The sequence below is a fragment of the Peromyscus leucopus genome, chromosome 9, assembly GCF_004664715.2.
Source record: "Peromyscus leucopus breed LL Stock chromosome 9, UCI_PerLeu_2.1, whole genome shotgun sequence".
In the NCBI taxonomy this organism is placed as follows: Eukaryota; Metazoa; Chordata; class Mammalia; order Rodentia; family Cricetidae; genus Peromyscus; species Peromyscus leucopus.
The window spans coordinates 82,613,637-82,638,376 of record NC_051070.1 but is presented as its reverse complement, the minus strand read 5'-3'; the positions used below and the strand labels follow the sequence as shown (position 1 = coordinate 82,638,376).

Here is a 24,740-nt window from a genome sequence, read left to right as displayed (position 1 = left end):
GCTTTGCGCCTTTCCTGGAACTTGCTTTGGAGACCAGGCTGGCCTCAAACTCACAAAGATCTGCCTGCCTCTGCCTCCCGAGTGCTGGGGTTAAAGGTGTACGCCACCACCACCTGGCAAGAAATTTTTTTTTTAAATATTTATTTATCATGTTGTTTATTTATTATGTTTACAGTGTTCTGCCTGCATGTATCCCTGCAGGCCAGAAGACGGCACCAGATCTCATTACAGATGGTTGTGAGCCACCATATGGTTGCTGGGAATTGAACTCAGGACCTCTGGAAGAACAATCAGTGCTCTTAACCTCTGAGCCATCTCTCCAGCCCCAAGAAATCTTTTTTTAAAAAAAGAATCCTGGCCAGGTGGTGGTGGCACACACCTTTAATCCCAGCACTTGGGAGGCAGGGCCAGGCGCATCTCTGTGAGTTTGAGGCCAGTCTGGGCTACAGAGCAAGATCCAGGACAGGCACCAAAACGACACAGAGAAAACCTGTCTCAAAACAAAAACAAACAAATAAATAGATAAAATAAGAAAGAATCCTGCTGGGCAATGGTGGCATACACCTTTAATTCCAGTACTCAGGGAAGCAGAGGCAGGCAGATCTTTGTGAGTTCAATGCCAGCCTGGTCTACAGAGTGAGTGAATTCCAAGACAGCCAGGGCTACGTAGAGAAACCCTGTCTGGAAAAACCAGAGGAAAAAAAAAGAATCCTTGCTGGGTGATAGCAGCACACGCCTTTAATCCCAGTACTCAGGAGGCAGAGGCAGGCGGATCTCTGAGTTCAAGATCTGGCCTACAGAATGAGTTCCAGAAAAAAAGAATCCTTAGCTCTTCTCCTCTTATGCAATTACCAGACAATATGACTAAAATCACCTTGAGCCCAGCCTCTAACTGCTATGAGAGTGCTTGTATGATATTAACCTGAGCAAACTATATCCCAGTATGAGTAATTCAATTCATTGCTCCTATAATGGGAAAAAAAGGAAAAACTTTAAATTAAAAAATTATTTTATGTCTATGAGTGTTTTGACTGCTAATGTCTTTGCAGCATGTACAAGCCAGAAGAGGGCATCATGTCCTTTGGAACTGGAATGACAGGTGGTTGTGAGCCACCATGTAGGTGCTGGAATTGAACCCAGCTCCTCTGGAAGAGCAGCCAGGGCTGGGCCATTCCTCTGGCCTTGTAAATTTTCTTTGTGTAGCATTCAAGGCCTCTCCCACCCCATACCTTCCAAACACTCATCAGGAATGGATCCCCAGCTTCAAATCCTGCTTCTTCCAACCCTAGACAACTTCAGCCTCTGCTCCTGAACTCTGGGAAGTTTCTGTATATGCCGTGTTCTTGAGCTCCTAAATCTTGTAACAGACCTGGTGACTCAACGCTCTGGAGCCACCTGGAGATGTCTGCAGCTCTGAGAGCCCAGCTCAAGCCCCAGCTCTTTTATGACGCCTTTCCTGAAAGGTCCCAGCGTCCCAGGGCTCCGCCCTGCCTTGCGGATGGACCTCCATCACAGCACCTGCGTCCTCTGTGTTTCTCCTCTCCTAGACAAAGGTTCCCTGGCGACAGAAGGCAACAGCAAACTCCATCTCACGTCAGCCATCAAGACTCTTCCAAACACGTCCTACTTATCGCCACGTCTGTCTAAGCAGGGCTGCTCTTTTAATCCTACACGACTGTGTTCCCTGTCTTACCTATTCCAAGGAGACCCAAGTGTGTGAAAGGAAAGGCCGTGTGGTAGGAAAGAAAAGCAGCGAAGGAAGAGAAAACAAGACAGCGGCCAGGGAGCGGCACATCTGCCCAGAGACTCCGCACACAGAAAGCTTTGATTTTGTCACTGTTCACATCAAGTAACGACTAACTAGATGCAGGAATGCACAACAGCGGTCCAGAAGCACGTGGCACAAACACAGGCACAGCCGCACGTGGGGAGAAAGAAGAGCATCAGTCGCTGAAAGGCAGGGTCTGAGCTGACAAGCTAGCTCAGAGGGTGGACGGAGAGACTGCCAATCCTAAAGACCTGAATCGGTCCCTGACGGCAGGAGGGGCCTCGCTCGGTATGTGCACAACGACACCACAACACACACACAAAATAAATAAAAGTGTAATTAAAATTTTAAAGGTGTCATTAATTGCTACCGTCATCTTCACAGTAACAATTTAAACGTATCTTTTAAGATACTCAGTCACAGTTTTCCCTTATTTTTATTATCCTGAAGAAAACTGAGACTTGTGCACATTAACAAAACAAATTTTTTGTTTCATAACTTCCATTATTTTATATAGTTATATAGCCTGGTTATTTTGATGCATGCACATCTGTGTCTCAGGCTAGCTGAGGGTTTAGATGCCTGGGAATTAGAGTTACAGCTGTGAGCCACCGTGTGGGTGCTGGGAATCAAACCTGTGTCTTCTAGAAGAGCACCCAGTATTCTTAACTGCCGAGCCAACTCTCCAGTACTGTGTGACATTTTTGAAAGCTAGAGAATGAATTTTCCTGGGAAACTGAAATGTGTGGTCAGTACCTTGTACAGAATAGACTATGTCATCAGCGTTGGTTGAATAAAGGAAGAAAATATTCTAAGAAGAGAGGAGTGTTTCAAAAGCAGCCCTGCTGTTCTCCAAGGGGAGTGGGTTCTGGGCTGTGAACACTTACCTGGCTTAGGGCCACATGCATTTGATCTACCAAGAACACATAAAGCTCACTGATAAATGTCTGCAGTTCCTCCTGGCTTTCGAATGCTGTTGTCTTCAAGTACTTCTCCCTCACAATCTTTACCACTGCATGCTGCAAAACACACACATTGCCTTCTGATGATCGGTCCAGCAGTGTGCCGACACCCAGATCTCTAGGGCATCAGCCACCAGGTCATCAGAACATCAAGTGATGGTCAGTTTCTCCTGCGTTAATCATGGGGCTGTCAGTTCACTAACGACTCCCTAGTCAACATGTCCTGAATGGGTTTATTTATTTAAAAACAGAGTGTCACTATGTAGCCCAGGCTGGCCCGGAACACACTATGTAAGCCCATGGTGCTGTTGAACTCACATCCTCTGCCTCATCTCCCAAGTGCTAGTTTTGAGGACATGTGCTCAAGCCTGGGTTGTAAGAAATGATTTTCTTGATTCTGCAGCATCACTAACAGGAGACCAGCAGCGCTCCTACCACGTGAAGAGGGTCATGCAGCTGAAAAACCCTTGGAGTAGGTTTGAGAGTTGTGGCTTTCCTAGCAGCTGGGTTCTTGTAAGGGAGGAAGGAGACAGCTCGGATCTGAGAAGCTAGAGAATGGAATTCTGGTTGAAACACTGTCACTGTACGACCTCCTGTGTTCGATCTTGGTACCTCAGTTTCCTCATGTGTTAATATACAGTTCCAGTATTGCCACCACACTTTGGACGGTGATTGAGAAGCTGGACAAAGTAAACAGAAGCAGAAGTCTGAAATGCTACAGGAAGCTGCGTGTGGTGGCACGGGCCTACGAAGCCAACACTAGGGTGGCAAAGCCAGGAGAGAGCCATAATTAGAAGCAGCCACAGTTATACAGCCAGACCCTGTCTAAAAATAAAATTATACAAATACAGCAGTCTTTCTGTATCCTTGGTTTCAGTTACCCATGCTCATCTCCAATGTGAAAACAAGTGGAAAATTCTAGAAACAAACAATTCATAAGCTTTCATGAGCACTGTTCTGGGTAGATGCAGAAGTCTCACACTATATCCAGCTCCTTGGATATGAAGTGCCCCTTGCTCGCATTCCATGCTGTAGAATGCACCCATGTCCTAAGGACTCAGCAGACATGTTGTTATCAGACTGACAGCCAAGGTACCATAGCACGAAGGCCCAGTAGCCCTTATGAACTTAATAAAGGCCAAAGCACCAGCAATGAGTGATGCCAGCAGTATGGACCTACCAAAAGGAAGCCATAAAATGTTTCCTTTAAGTGAAAAAAAATCATAGGCACATACACATAGGAAAAATATACAAGGTTCAGTATTATCCACAGTTTTAAAATATTTACTTACTTAGGTTTTATGTGTATGGGTGTATTGCCTACATGTATGCCTGTGTACCACATGTGTGCCTGATGCCCACAGAGGCCAGAAGAGGGCATCAGATTCCCTGAGACTGGTGTTGCAGATGGCTATGAGCCCCCATGTGGGTGCTGGGAACCAAACGGGTCCTCTGGAAGAGAGGCCAGTGTTCTTAACTGCTGAGCCAGCTCCCTGGCTCCTTATCCACAGTGCTGAGCACCTACTGGGGATCTCAGAACACAGACACCACAGACAGTGGGGGAGAATAATAATAATATTATTATAATAATAATATATAAGCACAGCATGTTGGTATGGCCTGGCAGCTATTGTTTTTTTCTTCCTCCCTAAGTCTGGTTATATACTGAACACCTTCATCATATTACTACTACTAATAATATTATTATCTCTTGTTGCTCAAAAATAACCCATTCCCAAAACTAAAAAAATGCTTTAAAAATGAATACTAGCCATCATTATTCATTACACTTTCTTAAAAGACTTTCAAGTTTTTTTTGTTTTAAAGCTTAGACATTTTTTTTTTTATTTTTAAATATGGAACACTTCACGAATTTGCGTGTCATCCTTGCGCAGGGGCCATGCTAATCTCTGTATCGTTCCAATTTTAGTCTATGTGCTGCCGAAGCGAGCACAGCTTGGAGGGTTTTGTTTTTGTTTGTTTATTTGTTTGTTTTGACAAGGCCTCATCATAGCCCAGGCTGGCCTCAAACTTGTTATATAACCAAGGCTGGCCTTGAACTCCTGATCCTTCACCTCCTAAGAGCTGGGGTTGCAGCATGCGGCACCAGCTCTCAGCTCTTAATCCTGCAGACAAGGAGACTTAAAGGAAAGATATGGAGAATCAGTTATAGTGTCAAGAACCAAGAACATACTTTCTGCCAGCTGGTGGAGGGTGATGTATGATCACAAGTCCAGCCTAGCCTCAAGTGAAGATTAGCTCTCATTTGGAATAAATACTGCATCATTTTCTCACATTCTCTCCCAGAGAACTCAACCGAGCAGACTTAGCAGAAACGACTGAACACATGTGTACAGAAGGGGCTCCACAGGCGAGTCAAACAATTACAGAAATGCATGTCTTACCTTGAGCTGTTCTTTGAAGGCGAAGTACTTTCCAGAGCAGTTGAGCTCATAATTGAGCTGGCACTTGTGCTCCTCCAAGGTCTCACTGTCCATGTCACTCCCCATTTTCACCACTTGCTTCCCAAACATCCGGTGGTATTCATCCAGAATGGCTTTGGAAATGCTCTTGATCTGGGCATGGTAGTCACTCACCGCCTGGGAAAACAGCGAATGGTCGTAAACAGACCTCAAAGATGCCCAGACCATGGATTAGAAGTCCCAAACCACGTGAGCTATAAAAACTGTCCTTTTCTTCTGAGCCAGATTACACACTGTATGTGACTCACTGGTCACAATGGAACTGAACGAAAGCCTGGGACGTGCCAAAGAGCTTGCTTTCTCCCTCCTCTGAAGCTATACTAAGAGCTCATGCTGCCTTCCAATGCCCACAGCTTCGCCCTGGCATGGACACCTGCCTTCTGAGCTCCTCCGGTCCGGCGGGTGAGAGGTGGCCTGGGAGGTATCATTTCCTTGACCCTGTATCAGGAAAAGGCAACAGAAACAACAAGACCTTTGTTATCTGAGGCCTGTGCTCTTTCCTATTTCCCCAGAGTCCGTGTAGAGGACATCCGAGATCTGTCTCCCTCCTGCACTTGAGTATGGCTGTGCTCTCTCATACAAAACCCTAGATCTGGCCTGGCGGTGGTGGTGGTGGTGGCGCACGCCTTTAATCCCAGCATTCGGGAGGCAGAGCCAGGAGGATCTCTTGAATTCAGTCAGCCTGGTCTACAAAGTGAGGTCCAGGATAGGCACCAAAGCTACACAGAGAAATTCTGTCCCGAAAAATCAAATAACTAATTAACTAACTAACTAACTAAGTAAATAAATAAATAAAACCCAAGATCTGAACCCTAGAACAGGATAGAAGAAGGTGCTCATCTCAGCCCTGGCCTTATCCTCAAATTTTTTTTTAAAGTAAATGGCCTCTCCATTAAGGGTTGAACCGGGAATAATGGGTATTATATCTGTCTGTTTCTGAAAGGACACAGATTTGGAAAATTAAGTTTCTTTCCACCAAGAATGAAAATCATGTTGTTGTTGTTTTTAAGATTTACTTATTTATTTTATGTATATGAGTGTTCTGTATGCCTTTATGCCAGAAAAGGGCACCAGATCTCATTACAGATGGTTGTGAGCCACCATGTGGTTGCTGGGAATTGAACTCAGGACCTCTGGAAGAGCAACCAGTAACCTTGACTACTGAGCTATCTCTCCAGCCCCGAAAGATATATTAAATTACAATAATGCTATCAGGCTCTAAGAGAACATATATATTCATACACACACACACACACACACACACACACACACACACACACACACATATATTTACTTTGAGCCAGGCTGTGGTAGTGTATGCCTTTAATCCCAGCACTTGGGATGCAGAGGCAGGGGCATCTCTGTAAGTTCGAGGCCAGGATAGTTTACAGAGTAGGTTCCAGGGTAGTCAGTGCTACACAAAGAAACCCTGCCTCAAAAAAACCAAAATAATAAATAAATATTTACTTGTTTTTCTTCTATATGTATGAGTGCTTTGCCTGCGATTATAAATGTGCACTGTGTGCTTGCCTAGTATCTAAAGAGGACAGAAGAGGGCACTGGATCCCCTAGAACTGGAGTTGAGAGCAGTCGTGAGCCACCATGTGGGGATCAAACTCAGGTCCTCTGGAAGAGCAGCCAGTGCTCTGAGTCACCGAGGCCAGTCTCCAGCCCTGTTTCTCTACAGCCAAGACGCCGACCTTCCCTTTACAGGAGACCTTATTCACTCTACCAGGACCGGCTTGGGGATGCACACCTGCGACCCTAGCACTTGGCAGATGGAAGCAGGACTGGAGTTCAAGGTTAGCTGCAGTTACAGAGCAAGTTCGAGGCCAGTCTGGGCTTCCTGGGCCCCTGTTTCCAAAACAAAGAAACAACAAAAAGAAAATACAGTAAAGCAGAAGAAGGAAGCCGCCAAGGACAGATCAGAATCTGCCCTAGCTCTGGCCCCTTTCAGTCTCAGATTCCTGTCAAAACAGAGTGTATGGCCTTGAGCTCTTCACTTGTGGAACTTTTCTTTAATAGGACCTAAATCATTGTATAGGACTGTTAATGATCACTAATTTTAACTCTATCTTAATGGGCAATATAGCTGCATAACTGAAAACTTAAAGACGTGGACTACTGTGTAGCCAAGGAGCTCCTTTTAACTTTGCTGTCAACCTTCTAGTTCCCGCGCCAGACATGATACATCAATTCATTCAGAATATGTGGTGAGTTCCTTCTGTCCATCAGGGCCTTTCCTGGGCTGGGGGTGGAGCTGAACTACTCGAGAGCCTTGCCTCCGTGGGGCTTACTTTCTGGTAGGGCAAGAAAACCACTAAGGTAGACACAGGAGAAGCAGGTGCCATGGGGATGATGCAGGGAGGCAGAGCTGTGTCAGGGCCCAGGCTGGCGGAGCAGGGGAGCACACTTCACCAGGAAAGGCCTCATTGAGACGATGCTCTCTGGGCAAAGACCCAGGGAAGGGAAAGGCAAAGTCATGTGATATTCAGGATAGGGGTGATTCAGGCAAAGAAGCAGCCAGTGTAGCAAATGAGCTTCAAGCTTGGTTTGCGCCTTTAATCCCAGCCCTCAGGAAGCACGTGGCAGGTGGATCTCACATAGTGAGTTCAGGCCAGCCAGGGCTACATAATGAGAGCCTGCCTCAAAAACAAACAAACAATGACAAAAAAGAAATGAGCCTCACGTGTGAGGGATAGACAAGATATTAGTTTGGTTGAACCGAAGAAGCAAGGGCAAAGCACAGGCAGAATAATTAGGCCATAATGTTTAAAAAATAAGGTGAAGTGATTGAGGAGGACAGCTGATACTGCCCTCTGGTCTACACACACACACAGGGGTGAGTGCACATGTACACACGTGTGCACACAGAAGTATACAGCACAAACACACCCATACACACCCATACAACATACACGAGTGAGTACAAATACACATGTGTGCACACATGTATACAGTGTAAACACACACACACACACACACACACACACACACACACACACACAGAAACTAAAACCCTAAAAGTAAAAGTCGAGAGTTGTGCATGACTTTGATCTCAGTACTTAGAAGGCAGAAGAAGACATAACTCTGTGGATTCAAGATCAACCTGGTTTATATAGCAAGTTCCAGGGCTACATATCAAAATCCTGTCTAAAAACAAAACAAAGCAACAACAACAACAACACAAACACACACACACACACACACACACACACACACACACACTGCACACACATTCATACAGACAAAATATTCACACATATGAAATAATAAAAGGCTGAAAAGAGAAAAACTGACAAACCTTTGGCAAGACTTACTAACAAAAAAAGATAAATATAGAGATAAAATGCTGATGAAATTGTAACATATTAAAGTTGGTGGCCCACACTGTTCACCCTAGCACTCAGGATGCAGAGGCAGTCAGATCTCTGTGAGTTCAAGGCCAGCCTGGTCTACAGAGAGAGTTCCAAGGCAGCCAGGGCTACACAGAGAAACCCTGTCTCCAAAAAAAAAAAAAAAAAAAAAAAAAAGTAGCATTTCATATATAATATAATAACACACAGACAAAGCCTGATGGTAGAGTATAAAAACAGTTTTTGAGAATTAACATACATGCATATGTGGTGCATGTGCCTGATTTATAGTATACGGCTTTATAGTGACTCCCAGACAGACACCAAAGAATGAAAATACTGTCCCAGAACAGCAGGAACCTAAGTGTTTTATACTTTCTTGTTCATGTCAACTAAAAAAAATATTTAATGATACACTGCAATGAGGAAACAATAATAGCATGAACCTTATCTGTTAAAAACAAAAACAAACAAACAAACCACAAAAACACTGTTGCTTAGGACAAGGGAAATACATTTGTTGGGATGAACTGAGTGACTTCTTCATTCCTAAACTGTGCCACATGGAGTAAGTGTCCCACACCTTCTGGCCAGCTCCTCTGGCATCCGCTTTGGAACCAAGGCTTTTTCCAGCTGGATCTCCAAGACAATGTATGTCCCCGCTTCTAAATATTGCTGCAAAGACATTTTTTGTTATTTGTTAATCTCATAAAGACAGTAATGAAACATTTTTAGTAACATAAACAGCATAGGAAGTGTGATCTCTATGGGTCAAATACTTCACATGGCATAATAATTTGAAAGGAATATAGCAATACGGGTTAGCTCGTGGAAGAAAGTGTTTTCTTGTCTGTTCTTGGGAATTTCCACTCCAGTGGACGCTGTTGAACTTACTTTTTAAAACGTTTACTTATTTTCTTTTTGAGACAAGGTTTCACCATGTTCAGCCCTGGCTGGCCTGGCACTCTCTGTGTGGACCAGGGCCCAGAACTCAAAGAAATCCTCCTGCATCTCTAGTGTTACATGCACCACCACGCCTGGTGAACTCATTCATACTTGTCTTGGAACTACTCTAACGCACATCACTCTTTCCTCCAGCAGCCCTCTCATGTACAGGTTTCGTCTTCAAATTGTCTATCTTCACACACAGACTTCTTACCATCCACCAGCTTTGACTGCTGAACATGTCTACCCAGACTTATTTTTACCAGCATCCTAAATACAGCTCTCTGCTGTAAATCTTAAGATTTCTCTTAACATGTCAACCTTCCACAAAGCAACACCTCAAACCTGAATTGTCTCTGACTTTTCTTCATCCATCTCCCTGGCCCCACAAACTCTCCAAACCCAACACCTGGCCTCTGCAGGCCGCTGACTTCCTTCCTGCAGTCAAACTGTCATCAAGTGCACTGTAAGAAAGACCTGAGGTCCCTCCCCACCTTCTGTATGAAACCTGGACAAGAAGTCTGCACATGCCTTTAATCGCAGCAGTCAGGAGGCAGAGGCAGGCGGATCTCTGTGAGTTCGAGGCCAGCCTGGGCTACAGAGCGAGTTCCAGGACAGCCAGGACTACACAGAAACCCTGTCTAGAAAAACCAGAAAAAAGGAGGAGGAGGAGGAAGAAGCAGCAGTAGTCGTAGTCTGGCTTGCAACACGATTTTTAATTGAACATGATCGTAATTCTGAGTCAAAACCTTTGGCACAGGGAATGTAGAGGGCTTCCCAGCACTCTATAGGTCCTGTATCCAATGTTCAGCTCAGAAAGGGGAAGATGGAGCTCAAGAGTCTCCAGCAGAAGGAAGCGTAAGCACCACAGCAAGCCTTTCAGGTCCCCCAGACTCTCTTTCCCTCCCTTCTCTCTACAGTGATTCTCAACTGAGAACTGAGAATAACACTGCAACCCTTGAACACAGTTCTTCATGTCGTGCTGACCCCAACCACGGTTATTTCTGTTGCTACTTCATAACTGTAATTTTGTTACTGTTATGAATCGTAATGAAAATATCTGTGTTTTCTGATGGTCTTTGGGGATCGAGAACTACTCATCTAGACCCTCTCTTCCCATCCTCCTATATAATTTTTCTCTGTCTTGACTCAAGCTGTCCTCTGACTGTGGAATGAGTCTCTATCTTCACTGGGCAAAGGGTTGTCTTTCCACTGTGTTTGGGTTCACCTTTTCTGTGACGATTTCCCGGGACCATTCCATCCTAACCGTCAATCCTCAGCCTAGCAAGAACTTCCACTAGTGTTTCTATTACAGCAGCCGCCAAAGTTCTGGGTTACGGTTAGAAAGGCGGCAGCAGCAGCCTGGACAGAGAGCAGGGTGTCTTGAGGGCAAATGGACAAAGGTTGCCAGGGACGCATCTTTGCATCCCTCCTGGTGCTTAGTGTAGACTTAATGAGAGGTAAGAGTTTACTTTGGAAAGGACCTTACACACAATCTGGTACCAGCTCACTTCAAGGTCTCAACGAACAAGCTTGCCCATAGTCACTCGAGGCGATTTATGTCCCACCTCCAGCATTTCCCACTAAAGCTGTCTTGCTCAGTGAAGGTCTGGTGAAGTTGATACTTCATTTTTAAAATGTTGAGTATAGTTACCTGTCCTTCTAGGTTGTGGCTCAGAGGGGCTTCGCCATCCAAAGGAGTGTCTGAGCTCTGGGATTTTATGCTAGGTGCTTGCTGAAACAAAAAGAAACACCAAAGCTTGGAATCTTTCATGGCCTCATAGTAGTAGGGACATTAAGATGTAAAATCCATCAATACAAGTCACCAAATGAGAAATGAATCCAAGCGTCTACACAAGGTCTCGAGAGCCTACCAAATCCCCAGGCCGACTCCGTCCATCTAGTTCCTTGTCTTTCACTGGTTTCTCTTCTTTCAGATTCTTGGAAACTGGTTTGGACAGTGGGGAGTTAAGACCTCCTGCTTTATTATTGTGAGCCAGTTGGTGCCCAGTGTCCCTGAATATGCTGAACAAACATTTGGTCTGAAAAGAAAGAATTGAACAAAAACAAGTCATAGGTAAATGGGGCCACCCGAGGGGGTCATTTCAGCACCCAGGGTAGAGACCTGAAGAACCCCATTACACTCCTCTCTTGTAGAACACATAAAATCACCACGGAAAATCCGTGTCTCCCTGTTATTTAAAGTACTTGGTTTTGATGTCATAATTCTTGTCATCAGAAAGATTATCATCTTTGACACATAATTCTGAATTACTTCAAGTAAAATAATTCATTTATGTACAAGAGACAGTATTTGTCTAATTACTATTCACTTCTCAATTATAATTGGAAGAATAAGGCAAGTTTAAAATTCATAATAAAACCTTGGTATGGTTCAAACCACAGTTGATTTTGTCATGTTTTCTAGGGGAAAGCAACCCCTAAAAATTTAACAATAAAAATATATTATGCAATCATTGTAAAGACAGGTGTTTTTATTGAAAATAGATTCTTCTCTCATATAACACATCCCTACCACAGTTTCCCCTCCCTCCACTCCTCCCATCCATGCCCTTTCCCCCACCTCCTCTCTCCCCCAGATCCACTCCCTCTCCATTTCCTCTTCAGAAAAGAGCAGCCTCCAAGAGAGGAAAACCAAACAGGTCAAAACAAGATACAACAAGACAAGGCAAAACCTCTCATGTCAAGGCTGGACGTGGCAACCCAATAGGAGGAAAAGAGTCCCAAGAGCAGGCAAAAGAGTCAGAGACACACCGCTCCCACGACAACACCAAACCAACATCCATAACACATATATGCAGAGGACCTGGGGCAGACCCATGTAGGCTCAGTGCTTACTTCCGTCTCTGTGAGCCCTGCTTAATTGATTTGGTGGGCCATGTTCTTCTGGTGCCCTTCATCCCCTCTGTCTTTCCTCCCCCTCTTCTGTGGGGTTCCTGGATTTCTGAGGAGAGGGACCCAATGGAGACTTCCAATTTGTACTCTCTCTCTGAAAGACAGTTCTTTTTCAATAATAAAGTTATGGAAGAACCATCATCCATTTGCACACCAAGTGAGCAGTAGACTTTTCCTTTAAAACAGAAATCAGCCGGGCGGTGGTGGCACACACCTTTAATCCCAGCACTCGGGAGGCAGAGCCAGGTGGATCTCTGTGAGTTCAAGGCCAGCCTGGGCTACCAAGTGAGTCCCAGGAAAGGCACAAAGCTACACAGAGAAACCCTGTCTCGAAAAACAAAAAACAAAAAACAAACAAACAAACAAAAAAACAGAAATCAAACTTATATAGATTTATCACTAAAAATAATTTAAAATTTCCAGGGCTACACTGGGAAACTCTGTCTCAAAAAAAATTAAATTTCATTGCCAGCCACAAACCCATTGATCTACAATGGTGCAATGCCTCCAAGATGTGCTAGGGCAATGGTGGCACAGATCTTATACGAGTAACCAACCAATACTGACTGGACCTAAGGCCCACTCCCTGAGAGGAAACCCATACCTAGCATTGCTTGGGTGACCAAGAATCAGAAACTAGATAGCCCAGGACTTAGGGTAAGAACAAATAATACTAGCCTAAAAACAGAAAAACCAACCCCCCAAAAACACAGTGATAAAATGACTCCCAATGATATTCTGCTATACTCGTACATCAGTGCCTTGCTCAGCCATCATCAGAGAAGCTTCCTCCTGCAGCAGACGGGAACAAATACAGAGATGACCCACAGCCTTGAAATCTCTCCCTCAGAGCTCGGGGAACCCAGAGGAAGAGGAGGCAGAAAGAGTGTAAGAGCCAGAAAGGAAGGAGAACACCAAGGAAACAAGGTCTCTAAATCAACTGAGCGAAGCTCCTGTGAACTCACAGAGACTGAAGCAGCAAGCACAGGGCCTGCGCCAGTCTGCACCAGTTCCCAGTGTATATATCATGGCTTCTAGTTTAGTGTGCATGTGGGACTCCTGAGTGTGTGAACGAGGGGGTCTCTGATTCTTGTGCCTTCTCTCGGGCTCTTTTCCTTCTGTTGGTTTGTCTTGTCCAACCTTGATGTGATGGTTTTTGTTTTATCTTATTATATTTTATAAGATGAGTGAATGAAAACCTAGCAACAAGGGTAAATAAAGGTTAACAACTGAACTGTCATTTATACAGTTTTCTCCAATGGAGTGACACTGGGTATATCAACCACTCCAGAGCAGGCCTCGTGGTCAGGAGTTGACCAACACATAACGGACGCCACAGTTTTTTGTATGCTTTGTTTTGTTTTCCTGTTTGGGTGTTATTTTATTGGTTTGGGGGATTTTTGTTGTTGTATTTGAGTTTTTGTTTTTGTTTTTTTGAGAAGTTGGGTGGGTAGAGACAGGGAGAAGATCTGGAAGGACTTGGAGGAGGGGAAGACTATGACCAAATATATTTAAATTTAAAGATTGTTTTAACTAATAAAAATATAATTAATTAAAAGACAAGTAAATAAATAATTTAAATTTTATTAATCTTATTTGTGTGTATGCATATGTGTGTGTGTGTATGCGCGTGTGTGTGTGTGCGCGCGCGCGCGCGCGCGTGTGTGTGTGTGTATGTGTGTGCGCGTGCGTGCGTGCGTGCGTGCGTGCGTGCGTGCGTGTGTGTGTGTGTGTGTGTGTGTGTGTGTGTGTGTGTATTATGGAGCTGAGCAGACAACTCTTAGGAGAAGGTGACTCCCTGCCATCTTGTGGGATCTGGGGATCACGCTCGGGCTGTCAGGCCTGCCTGCAAGTGCCTCTACCCTCTAAGTCATCTTGCCAACCCAAGTAAAAACAGTAAGATAAAAAAAAGTCCATGTTCAGGCCTGCGGTGGTGGCGCACGCCTTTAATCCCAGCACTCTGGAGGCAGAGGCAGGTGGATCTCTGTGAGTTCAAGGTCAGCATGGTCTACACAGTGAGATCCAGGCTAGCCAGAGCTACCCAGTGAGAATCTATCTCAAAAGACACTGTCCATACTCATGAAAATTGGGGGGGGGCAGGAATCTAAAACTGGAAAAATTTTAAAAATAAGGTTAAATGTCTAGTTGGGCATGTGGTGATCCTAGAAGGCAGCGGCAGGAAGCATGGCTGGGTTGCTGCTGAGCTGCTCCTGCCTGGCTCCAGAGAGCAGCACCTCGCCCTAGTCCTGCCTTTGTTTAACCGATACCTTTTGCTTCTCTTATCGCCCTATGTGAATCTTGTCTGAGAGTCCCCCAAGGATCAAAGGCCTGTGCAAAACTTGGTTCAGGAAACCCGGAAAAACCATGGTACCTGAGAAATCAAGGAATTTGCACTTGGCACTTTATCTCTGGGTTGCTTTGAAGGAACAGAAATCAACTGGCTAAACTGTAAATAAAGGGAAAATAAAAATGCCCTGGGTGAAGGGAAAGTGCTTCAGTCCTTCAAGGTTGGACCCCCCTGCAGCCATGAAAGGCTGGATTCATTTGTAAGATGCCTCTGAGTCTTCTTTCCACGGATCCGACTGAACCCACACACCTGTACAGCAACAAACCAAGACAAGGAAGGTTGCAAGTTCAAGAACAGCCTTAGCTACATACAAGAAGCTGTCTATTATTACAAATGCAGTTAATAACCGGTGCCTGGGGAGGTTGTAGACCCAACTGGAGTAACTGAATTGACACAGCACCAAAATGATGTATCAACATGGCTGTTTATACCCAAAGACAAAGGCTCCTCTCAGCAGAGGAGACTCTCTTTACAGTACACAGTGGTACAGAACACTATACTGGTTCTAGATGTCAACTGAAAAGACGTAACCGAACACACAGGTGGAGGAAGCATTAAGACCATACCCTTCACGAAATGTCTCCTCACCTTTTCAAAGACTGTACTGTCCAGGTAGGGGTACACATGAAAAGCCCCCCTTATCCTCTTCACCCCGGGATACAAGAGTGGGACCATGTTGACATACGCCACACCATGAAACGAAAGCTGATTTTCATCTTCAGTCTAAGGGAATAGGAGCAGAGTGGTTAGAGCCACAGAGCAGTGGGGCAGACAGTGTGGGGCTCGGACTCGGAAGTTCAAAGGCTGCTCTAGCGACAAGCTCTGTCGGGTGACCAGCTGTGCATCTTGGCTCAGTCCCATAGACACTTTGGGACCTGGCTTCATCTCCAAAATGGGCTTCACAACCACTGAGATAATGCATATTAGCAGTGTTGACGACATAAAGGCAGTCTGGGAATCAACGTACATTCATCACCTGGATTGATATTACAATTCCAACCAAAAGTCAATTTCAGTAAGATGTTTCTTAGGAGAAAAGTCAAATTTTGTTTAAAAGAAAAAAAAAAAAAAAAAAAAAAAAGGACAGTAACAGAACCTAAGGGAAATCAGATGACCTGGGTCAAACTGTATCTCACAGACTCCTGTGAGGTGAGCAGGACCCTCCAGAATTAGTACCACTTCTCACTAGCATGCTTTAGCTTCTCGCCTCAGCTGAGGGGACATGCTTTGCTGAGAAAGAGTCTCTGTATGCATCCAGGTTCTGAAGACTGCTTTAAAAAAATTAGCAGCAGCGGCCACAGATTAAAGAAAACATACTGTGTATCTGCAATACCGGATTCCATCCAAACTCTCACTCCACAGATAGAGAGACTGCTAACAAGCATATTCTTATATCACGTTTAATAACTTTATAGCTTGCCATAAAATATGCTAAGGGAAAAAGTCAAATTTTAGAAAAAAAAACATTTAACTCTAAGCTTAAAGGTAATCTCTTTGATTTTGCTTGCTATAATAATAGTTAGACGCTAGAGTAAAAGGTCCTTTACTTCCATCATAACATTTTGTGGCTTTGAAATCTAAGGGATGCTAACCAATATATGTTAAAATAGAAGAGGAAATGGTTCCATGGTGATGTAACTGTTTTGTAGATACAGTAGGGTTTCTGAATTTAAAGACTTCTCAGGAGAGGCTCAGGGGTACACTGCTTGCCCCACAGGTGTGAGGACTGAATTTGCATCCCAGTGCACCCATCAACGCTGATCATAGGGAGCAAACACCAGAATCCAGCACTGGGTAGGCGGGGACAGGAGACCCCGAGCCGGCCAGCTCGATAGACAGGCCCAAGTGGGGAGCTCTGGGTTCAAGGTGAGACTCGTGGCTGCAGCATGTAAGGTGAGATTCGATCAAGGAAAACCTCCAGTGTCAACCTCTGGCCTCCACACACCAGTGTGCACATGTGTACATGTGCTCACACATGGGTACCCACACACAGACACTCACAGATGCTTGCATATTACACATAAGCAGCATTTTAAATGATTCTCAGAGTTAGGCATGGTGACACATGCCTTTAATCCAAGCACCCAGGAGGCCAAGGAATCTGATCTCTGTTAGTTCCAGGCAGGCCAGACTAGTCTGTAGAGTGAGTTCCAGGACTACACAGAGAAACCCTGTCTCGAAACAAAATGAAACGATTTTCATTGTACACATTCACTGTCCATGGCACTGTGTTACATAAGGACATGTTTAGTCAGACATGACTGTGCACTGAGCACACTCCTCTGCACACTCCCCCTACTACCCCCCCACTCCCCCCCACTCCTCCCCTTCCCCGTCTTTCCCTTAGTTCCTCTTGTTCCCCTAAACGTTTGGCAATGCTTCTACTTCATGTCCTATGTACAGATGTAACCGTATGTTGTAATTGTATGCATCTGTATTAAATTCAAGAACTCTAAATGGCAGAAAATATGTATTTGTCTTTCTGAGACTGACTTAATTGGTATAATATGATTGCATCTATTTTCCTGTAAATGATATTACTGTGTTCTTTTTTTTGTTTTTCCTTTTTTTGTTTTTTGAGACAAGGTCTCTCTGTGTAGCCTTGGCTGTCCTGGAACTCACTCTGTAGACCTGGCTGGCCTCGAACTCACAGAGATCCACCTGCCTCTGCCTCCTGAGTGCTGGGATTAAAGGAGTGTGCCAACACTGCCTGGCTGACATTACTTTATTCTTTATGGCTGAAAAAGTTCCATTATGGATTTAAACGACATTTTTAAAGCCATTCCTCGGTGGCTGAATGCCTGGATTGGTTCCCTAACTGCTATTATGAACAGTGGGACGATAAACACTGCTGTGCCAGGATCTCTGTGATGTGCTGACCTGGAGTCATTCGGGCAAATACTCAGAAGTGGTACAGCCGTGACGGATGTCAGATCTATGTTTAGTTTTTGAGGAACCTCCATGCTGATTTCTACTGTAGATGAGTGAATTTCCATCCCCACCAGAAGTACACATGGCTCCCTTTTGTTCATTGTGGTGGGAACATTTTTGTTGTACAAAGGAGCCTTTTCAAAACCAGATCAAATCGCTTAGATGTCTGTAGATGCCTGCTGTGAGCTGTGGGCCATGCTGGGTCATTGCAGGCTGTGAAGCGGTATGGCCCCGCCCTCCCGGAGTTTAGACATAAGGAGTAAAGATGAAACTATACAGAAAACACGATGGAGAACATGCTCACAAAACTGTTTTCCCAGAATCCTATCATATGAACAAGTCTAAAACATTTTGTAGGTAAGTCTAAATTTACTAGATTGAATTGTATTACTCACTTTGACATAGATAAAAATGACTATTTCTTATGGTACCTATGGTAAGAATATAACAAAGGGTCAAGAGGAAATAAGTATCTGGAAATAAGGCTTGAACAAGTATTTGTGAGCAACAGGGAACTTCAGTGGCCAATCATCATCCAGGTTTTCCCGGGACATGAGGCTTTCAGTGCATACACCAAGAAAGTCCAAGGCAAAGAACCACAAACTGGCTGCAGAAAGTCAGATTAGACAAAGAATAACAGATTTACTTTGACTGGACACTTCTAACTTTCAAAACTTGAGATGAAGTCTCCCTGTTGCCTAGGCTGCTGTCCACCTCTGGAGCGCAAATGACCATTGTCTCAGTTCCCCAGTTGCTGGGAGACATGGGCAGAAGCCTCCTCACCGGTTTTATTTGGGGGATACACTTGTTTACCTTCTCAAGTTTGCCTGGTTTCCCTTTTGGCACGGTGATCAAAGGCACTCTCGTGATCTCCACGGGCCAGAGCCGGCAATCAGCAATTCGCTTCTGGAAACTGTAAATTGAAAACCAGCCCATCAGCATGCATCATTACAGTTTAACAGGAAATAGTCTTCTTTTTTAGTAAATAATGAGCAAAATGAACTGGGGATATGGCTCAGTGGTAGAGCGAACCCTTGCCTAGTCCTGGGTTCAGTTCAAAGCCCTAAAAATAAAATCTATCGTCTAGAAAGTAATGAATTAAGTGTGTGTGTGTGAGAGAGAGAGAGACAGAGACAGAGACAGACAGAGAGAGACAGAGGCAGAGACAGAGAGATGAGAGAGAGAAAGAGAGAGAGAGAGAGAGAGAGAGAGAGAGAGAGAGAGAGAGAGAGAGAGAGAGAGAGACTGTTTTACTGGGCAGGCGATTTTCTGTTTGTTTTTGAGACAGTCTCTTTGCTATAAGCCCAGTCTGTTCAAACTCAGAACCCTTTTGTTTCAGCTCCTGAGCACTAGGATTACAGATGTGCACCACCATGCCAGGCTAGTTTGCTGATTTAAAACAAATAAAGATTTATTTGTATTATTTGTAATTATATATATGTGTGTCTCTGTGGGTTATATGCTCTTCTGGAGCTGGAGTTCCTAGCTGCCTGATGAGGATGCTGGGAGCTGAACCAGCGACCACTGGAAGTGCAGCCAGTGCTCATAATAGCTGAGCAATCTCTCCAGCCCAGGAGTGGGGGCTGGGGTTGATATTTTAAAACCTTCCCAGGTTTATAGATTTATAAAAATAATCTTACTTAAGTACTAACAATGTCAAATCACACATCTTTTAGTGTCATATGGCAATATAGCTTGATAGTAGGCTAAAACAGGAGGATCACAAATTTGAGGGCTGCACAGGGAGTTCTAGGCCAGTCTGGGATACACAGCAAGACCCTGTCTCAACAAGAAACCAACCACGGAGGAGGCTGGCGGGAGGGCAGGCCTTTAATCTTAGCACTGGGAGGCAGATGGGAGGCAGAGATGGAGGACAGTGAATCTCAGACCAGCCTGGCCTAGTCTACATAGGGAGACGCTGTGTAAACAAAGAAACACAAACGAAAACATCGAAAATGGGAATGGCTAATCTTGTCAAGTTTGCAGGACTTAGATTTACCACATAGAAACACATCCCCGGGTATATTTTTGAGGATGTTTCTAGAACGGCTTAACTGCACAGGGGAGACTGCCATATACACTGAATGTGGGTGGTAGCATCCCGTGAGCTGGAGTCTTTAACTGAAGCGAGGGAAAGGTGAGCAGCAGCAGTCACTGAATCTGCTCCCTGACTGCACACATGTGACCAGCTGCCTCAGCTCCTGCCACTGGGTCTTTCCCGCTAGGATCTGAAGGACTGAACCTTCACAGCATGAGACAAAACAACCCTTTTCCCCTCAACACGCTTTTGTCGGAGACTTGTTGCAGCAGTAAGTGACATGAAAATGTTTGCATTCTTTGAACCATAAATTTCATGTCCAGTGTATTTCCTTAAAGAAATAACCAAAGCGTGCAAACACACGTTTGTGTACTATGTGGATGAGTGGATGCCATCAGCTCTGACGCAGCTTTCAAGGAGTCTCTGCTGTACTTACAGCAAGAACACTGGGATTTTTTTTTTTTTTCTTAGCTCCATCAGAGAGTTGAGGTGAAGGGAAAACTGTGAGCTGAAATTGGAAAGACAGGAACACAGAGAGGATCAAAGCTGAGACCCACTCAACAGATAACCAAGGCCGCCAGTGCAACAACCAGGAAAGAACAAAATCTTAATAGTAACTCTGACAAATTATTGGAGACTAAGAGTTAAAAAATACAGGGAACCCAGATGTAAGGGTTGTTTCTTCTTACCGGTGTTAAACGCCGGAGTCCTGCAGGGCCCCAAAGGGGAGAGAGACCTAATGCTTCAAGGGCGCGGGTGGGGCGTCTTTGAAATATTCCTGAGTGTTCTTTATTGTTTTTATTTATTTTGTAGGAGAGGTTGTTTTATTTTTGAGAAAGGTCTCACTATGTAGCCCTTGCTGGCCTGGAACTTGCTATGTAGACCAGGCTGGTCTCGAACTCAGAGTGAGTTCTACATTTGCTTCCCCAGTGCTGGGATTAAAGGCATGCACAACTTGAAGTGTCCTTTGTAAGAAAGGCCCGATCTTTAAGGGGAACTACCAGAGCCTTATGTGTTCTGAGAAGACGGTCGGCAGGACAACTCCACCAATGCCCAGACCCCCTGCTCACAAAAGGTTGTGAGGGAAGAAAAAAGGACTATGAAACCCTTCTGAGAACAACCGCCCAAACCTACTAGAACACAAAGAGAACTCATTCCCACCCCAAAATCTGCTGCCACAGCAACAGGGCTCTGGCAGAAGAACAGCAGCCGATTGAGCGTGGGCAGAAGCTCGGATTTCAGCTGAGAAGCCGCAGAACAGTCTCGTCTTAACAGGGGCTCTTAGGTCAGCCCAAAGAAGAAAAGGCCCACCAATAGTCACCGTATCCAGCTCCTAAACAGATAAGACCAAACCTCCCACTAAAGCCTTAGTCCTTGAGTTCCTGTGTCCCCAAACACAATGCCCAGATACCAGCACACAATGAAAGCAGGCCAGTGGCTCAGGGGGACGCTTGTGGGGGAAGAGAAGAGACCCCAACACGTTTTCCTCTGACCCCACACGTGTGACAAGAGGGTTTCAGGAAATTTGATGCAGATGGCTTTGAAGGCATGGTGGCTGAGAAGTAAGTCACCCATGATGTCTGCGGGGTCGGATGATCCCCACTCGTGGACCACTGGGACTCGTGGCAGGGCCCGTACTCCTGAGGGTCACACCCCACCTCTCAGGTTCATGAATGAAGCTCATCTCCTGCCAAAGACCATCTGGACTCACTACAATTATCCAGCAAAAAGAGAAACGAAGGTTTCCTCAGACGACAACCTGCCAGCAGCCCTGTCTGGTAAGGAAAGCTGTGCATGTGTGTTAGTGTGCACACGAGAAGGGCTCAAGTTTACAGAGAAACAAGATATTTCCAGTCACAAATTCAAATCCACAGAACAGGAGGAGAACACCAAACATTGAATCAATTAAAGTAAAACAATGAGGACTTTGTCTTACTCTTTATTGATCAAACAGATGACTGTTCAAATGACATGAGCAACAGTTTGTCCTCAGTGAAACACTAGCCGACCAACTCTATCAGTGTCTAGAAAAGTATTACACCACCGGGTAGGGACCAGAAGCACACTCTGAAAGACCTACCCAATGCTTCTGTAAGTGTAAAACTACTCTGAAAAGCAATTCTTTTGTTTTTAAAAGCCAGAGCTGGGCTGGAGAGACGGCTCAGCGGTTAAGAGAACTGACTGCTCTTCCAGAGGTCATGAGTTCAATTCCCAGCAACCACATGATGGCTCACAACCATCTGTAATGAGATCTGGCACCCTCTTCTGTATACCTAATAAATAAATAAATCTTTATAAATAAATAAATAAAAGCCAGAGCTGAGGCCTGGGATTGCAGGCACACTGGCAAGCCTGTGTCTGTCATCTGGAACCAGCTCTCTATGGCAGAGGCAGTCATCTGGACAGTATCAAGCCTCCTGTCTCCCCAGAATGGTACCCTGACTCAGGGTGGGTGACAATGTGTCCAACTAAAACAACATGTTCTCTAGCATCCCTTTCATCTAGAGATGACCCATGAGACATTAACAGAAGTGACTGGGCTCCTGGTGGCTCTGAGGGGCAGACCCCTGAGAACCTCTCCCACCAGCAGCAGCATGTACCCTTTTAAATCCACACCACTCCCTTCTCCCACTTTCTGCCAGCAATGGAAAGTGCAAGCCAGGGCTCTCGTCATCTATTTTTAAAAAATTTCATGTGCACGAGTGTTTTGCCTGCATGTATGTATGTGCACCACATGCATTCCCGGTGCCACAGAGGTCAGAAGATGGCATTGGGTTCCCTGGGACTGGAGTTACAGATGGCTATGAGCTGCCATGTGGATGCTAGGAATCGAACCCAGGTCCTCCACAAGAGCAACAAATGCTCTTATCTGCTGAGCTAGCTCTCTTGTAGGGAGCACACGCCACAGGGGAATCTAGAATGTTAGGCACACAGTTGTTCCAAGGAAAGGAATGCAAACCTGTTGATAGAGCAACACTTTTTTCTAGCCAGCTCTGGACCCTCCTCCAGACCCTTCTCATAAACTTGTTTTTCTCAGCCAGTCTTAGAAATCATCTTTCTGGAAGGTGTCACATGGACTTTACAAAGAGTTTCAACTATCAATCACATCTGATCTGTATTTAGTTTCCTTTGTTCCTCAAGGAGATTTAGGTATGCTTTGTTGTGTACATGAGATTGAGTTAAACACCACAAGAATAGTTTTTAACCAGATTACGCTGTATTTAAATAAACCAAAATTAGCCGGGCAGTGGTGGTGCATGCCTTTAATCCCAGCACTCGGGAGGCAGAGTCAGGCGGATCTCTGTGAGTTTGAGGCCAGCCTGGTCTACAGAGTGAGTTCCAGGACAGGCAGGGCTATGCAGGGAAACCCTGTCTGGGGTCGGGGAGAACGACCCCCCTCCTGCAGACCTGGCGGGTCAGGCCAGGCTTTTCTGTTCCTACCTCGCAACTGCAGAAGGGTCAAGGTAGCAGCGGCCCTCCAGGTCCCAGACGATCCTCTTCTTGATGCATTCTGCTTGGTTCCTAAACTCTCTGTCCTGTGAGACAATCCGGTGAATTTCTGTTTACTCTGACCGACTGTGGGAGTTCTTGTATATGACACCTACCGCAACTGCTCGGAGTATGAGATAATCCACTGAGATAGTGCTAGTTTACATCAACCCATCACTGAGTGCCAAATGTTTATGCACCTAACCTCAGTCAGAGATTCTCAATTCAGGATACACATAAAAATCATGGAGGAGCTTAAAAAAAAAAAAAAGAGCACCCACTGAGTGGCAGTGTATATTATGCATCCATTTTTAGAAGAGAACTGAAAGGAGCTGGCCCCAGGCTGTGCGCACAAATCCACTGCTCTCTGCTCTTGACTATGGCTGTGACGTGACCACTTTTCTGAAATGACAGACTGTACCATCCTTCTGTGAGCTGAACACTCTCTTCCTCTCCTGAGTTGATTACGTTAGAATATTTTACCACAGCAACAGGAATCGAAAGTAGCATCCCGCCATCATTGTTTTAAAGCTTTCCAGGGGCTGTGTATGTGTGCACATCTCTGTATTCCTAGTTCTGAGCAGCATGAGGCGGGAAGATGAGGTCAAGGCCAACCTAGGCAAATATTGAGACTCAGTCTCAAAAAAAGCTTTACAGATTTAGTTTGGTTTTGTTTTTGAGATAGGGTCTCACTATGTAGACCAGGCTGGCCTCCTGGCTGGCCTGGAACTCGCCATGTAGTTTAGGCTGGCCTCAGACATCTTCTGCCTCCCAAGGGCAAGGATCAAAGGTATGCGGCATCACACCTGGCTCCTTCACAGGTAATTTTAAAGTGTGGCCAAGGCTGAGAAACAATTACATAAACTAAAATATAACATAAGATCTAAATATATAATATAAAATATAAATCTAAGGGAAGTATGAATATTCACTAAACAAAAGATGAGAACAGACATTTCAGCAATTTTTAAATGTTGCTACTTTTGTAAAATGGCCTTGGAGAGGCCTTGGTGGGTTTGAGCCAAGGCGCCCCATAGAGGGTGAGGGAGATGCCATAGAAAGTTACTCACACCATGCAGACTTTGCATCCACGTGGAAGGAGGGGAGAGGGGACAAAGAGGGGAGAGGAGGGCAGAGAGAAGGGGGGAGCAGAGGTGTGCAGACCTCACAGCTAGAAAGGGAGGAAGGAGGAAGAAGGGAGGGGTTTTATCTTAAGGGGACTTTACTATGTAAGATGACATCAGGACACTGGGCGGGTCCCCAAGGGGTGGTTCAGAATGTTAACAGCTACCCTTACTACTAGTTTATTTAGAGCCAATGAAAAGAATTCAACATCCTCATTTCATTAATTATTTTTCTGAATGTTCCTACTCATGTTTGTCGACTAGTATGAGAATCCTTTGCAATCACTTTTCAATCATTTTCTATGCCCTTGATAAATATATGTTGAAACAAAAAGAAAAAAAAATGAAACTAAAAAATCTTGATTATCATTAGTAAGGGAG

The 24,740-nt window shown here is 44.9% G+C and overlaps 1 protein-coding gene and 1 non-coding gene across 2 annotated transcripts in view; both read right to left on the bottom strand.

The window, feature by feature from the left end:
* Cfap70 (cilia and flagella associated protein 70) overlaps positions 1-24,740 on the bottom strand; it is a 74,908-nt gene that overhangs the window by 32,099 nt on the left and 18,069 nt on the right. The window contains exons 8-16 of the mRNA XM_028879703.2: positions 23,188-23,282; positions 18,522-18,621; positions 15,366-15,500; positions 11,389-11,556; positions 11,169-11,249; positions 9,153-9,244; positions 5,591-5,651; positions 5,136-5,330; positions 2,656-2,787 (exon numbers count right to left, since the gene is read on the bottom strand). Coding sequence (XP_028735536.1) covers positions 2,656-2,787; positions 5,136-5,330; positions 5,591-5,651; positions 9,153-9,244; positions 11,169-11,249; positions 11,389-11,556; positions 15,366-15,500; positions 18,522-18,621; positions 23,188-23,282 — 1,059 coding nt within the window. The remainder of the gene's footprint in view (positions 1-2,655; positions 2,788-5,135; positions 5,331-5,590; positions 5,652-9,152; positions 9,245-11,168; positions 11,250-11,388; positions 11,557-15,365; positions 15,501-18,521; positions 18,622-23,187; positions 23,283-24,740) is intronic.
* On the bottom strand, positions 4,581-4,684 carry LOC114700226. Its single transcript, XR_003735644.1, has one exon. It is a non-coding gene; the product is annotated as a U6 spliceosomal RNA (small nuclear RNA).